The sequence below is a fragment of the Eubalaena glacialis genome, chromosome 10 (assembly GCF_028564815.1).
Source record: "Eubalaena glacialis isolate mEubGla1 chromosome 10, mEubGla1.1.hap2.+ XY, whole genome shotgun sequence".
Lineage (NCBI taxonomy): Eukaryota > Metazoa > Chordata > Mammalia > Artiodactyla > Balaenidae > Eubalaena > Eubalaena glacialis.
In genome coordinates, this window is record NC_083725.1 from 110,568,708 (window position 1) to 110,570,495 (window position 1,788).

Sequence of the window (1,788 nt, forward strand, 5' to 3'; positions counted from 1 at the left end):
CTCAGGAGGCAGGATGTCTAAAGGTCTAAAGGTATCAACTTTCATTCACAGCATGTTTGGGGGGGTGTTGATAGAACAATTGCCATGGGTGAGCTGTGATCTTTAAGTCAGACTAGCAGCCTAGAGCTCCTTCATTGAAAGTTTTGTCCAAATTTTCAAATCTTATTTGAAGCGCTTCAGGAAAATGAGTATGGATTGTAGACATGGGACAAGTATAGCAAGCAAACAAACAAACAAAAACAACAACAACAAAAAAAAAACCCAAAACAAAACAAAACATATTAACTGCAAAGTGTGGGACAATAAGTATTATAATGCTATATTTGTCATTATCATCTCAAGTGACAGACACCCACCCCAGTCCCCCTAAGCCTTCAGTTGGTATCAGAAGCTGCTTTACTGATGACGGCATTCCTCAGAACGCCTTTGACGTCCTTGTTCCGCAGAGTGTAAATCAGGGGGTTGAGTAAGGGGGTGACAGAAGTGTAGACCAGGGCGATCCTCGTCCTCTGGGGTGCTGGACCGTGGACGTAGGTAGACCAGGCTGCAGCAGCCATACTGCAGCAAGACCACAGTGAGGTGGGAGAAGCAGGCGGAGAAGGGTCGGTGGCGGCCCTCAGCAGAACGGATGCGCAGGATGGCGGAGGTGATGAACACACAGGAGACAGAAATGAGGACAAAGGGGACGGTCAGAACGAGGATGCTCACGACATAGAGGACAGCCTGGTGCAAGCGGGTGTCCGCGCAGGCCAGCCGCAGGACCGGCGGCACATCACACAGGAAGTGGCTGATTTCCCGGCGGTGCCCGCAGAAGGGCAGGGGGAAGATTAAGGAGGTGAGCTGCAGGGGGAGGAAGAGGGCCAGGCCCACGGCACAGACCACCATTTGGATGCACAGCTTCTGGGTCATGGTGAGCGGGTCGTGCAGTGGGTGGCAGATGGCCACATAGCGGTCATAGGCCGTGACTGCCAAGAGAAAACAGTCAGTGCTGCCAAGGGCAACAAAAAGGAACATTTGGGTCCCACAAGCAGCTAAGGGAATGGGCTTCCGGGCCTCCAGAATGTTGGAAAGCATCAAAGGCACCACAACAGAGGTGTAGCAGATTTCCAGGAAAGACAGATTGGACCGGAAGAAATACATAGGGGTGCGGAGGGCGCTGTGTGCTTACACTGCCCAGACGATGGCTGTATTGCCGCAAAGGATCATCAAGTAGAGGAGGGGGAAGAGGATGAAGAGGAGGGCCCGGCATTCCAGGACGGTGGTGAAGACTCGAAACACAAACTCAGTGGGGCCGGATTGGTTGAGGACAGGGCTTCTAGCAAACATGTCTTCTGCAAAAGAAGAGCAGAAAGTGCTGAACCTTCCTTTACTGAGTTACTTAATTGCCTGAGTAGAATCAGGGATTTAAAATTTGATTTTTGATTTGGAATTACCTATTTAGTATACCGTTTCCAATCTCCATGTTTGGGAATGAATTCACAATAGAGGGCGTGGTATCTTCTTCCTTGGAAATCTTCGTGAACGGGATAGATTCTAATCTGTAAAAGTTTCTGGTGACAGAGATGTCGCCAGATGTTCCTGGAGAAACTTTTTCTTTTTTTTTAACTCTGGTATTTAAAATCCAATTGACAAACGCTAATTCTTTGCCTCTATTTAATTAAACTAAAGAGTTGCATACAGTTTTACTTTGTTATCCATGGGGGATTGCTTCCAGGACCTCCTTGGATACCAAAATCCATGAATGCTCAAGTCCCTTTTATAAAATTGGATAGTATTTGCCTATAACCT

The 1,788-nt window shown here is 48.0% G+C and overlaps 1 protein-coding gene across 1 annotated transcript; it reads right to left on the reverse strand.

Annotated features, from left to right (window-relative positions):
• Positions 1-374: 374 nt before the first annotated feature.
• Positions 375-1,326, reverse strand: LOC133099945 (olfactory receptor 10Q1). Its single transcript, XM_061203774.1, is given in 2 exon segments — positions 375-495; positions 497-1,326. Coding segments are annotated over 2 exon segments (951 nt in total).
• Between the last annotated feature and the right edge of the window lie 462 nt (positions 1,327-1,788).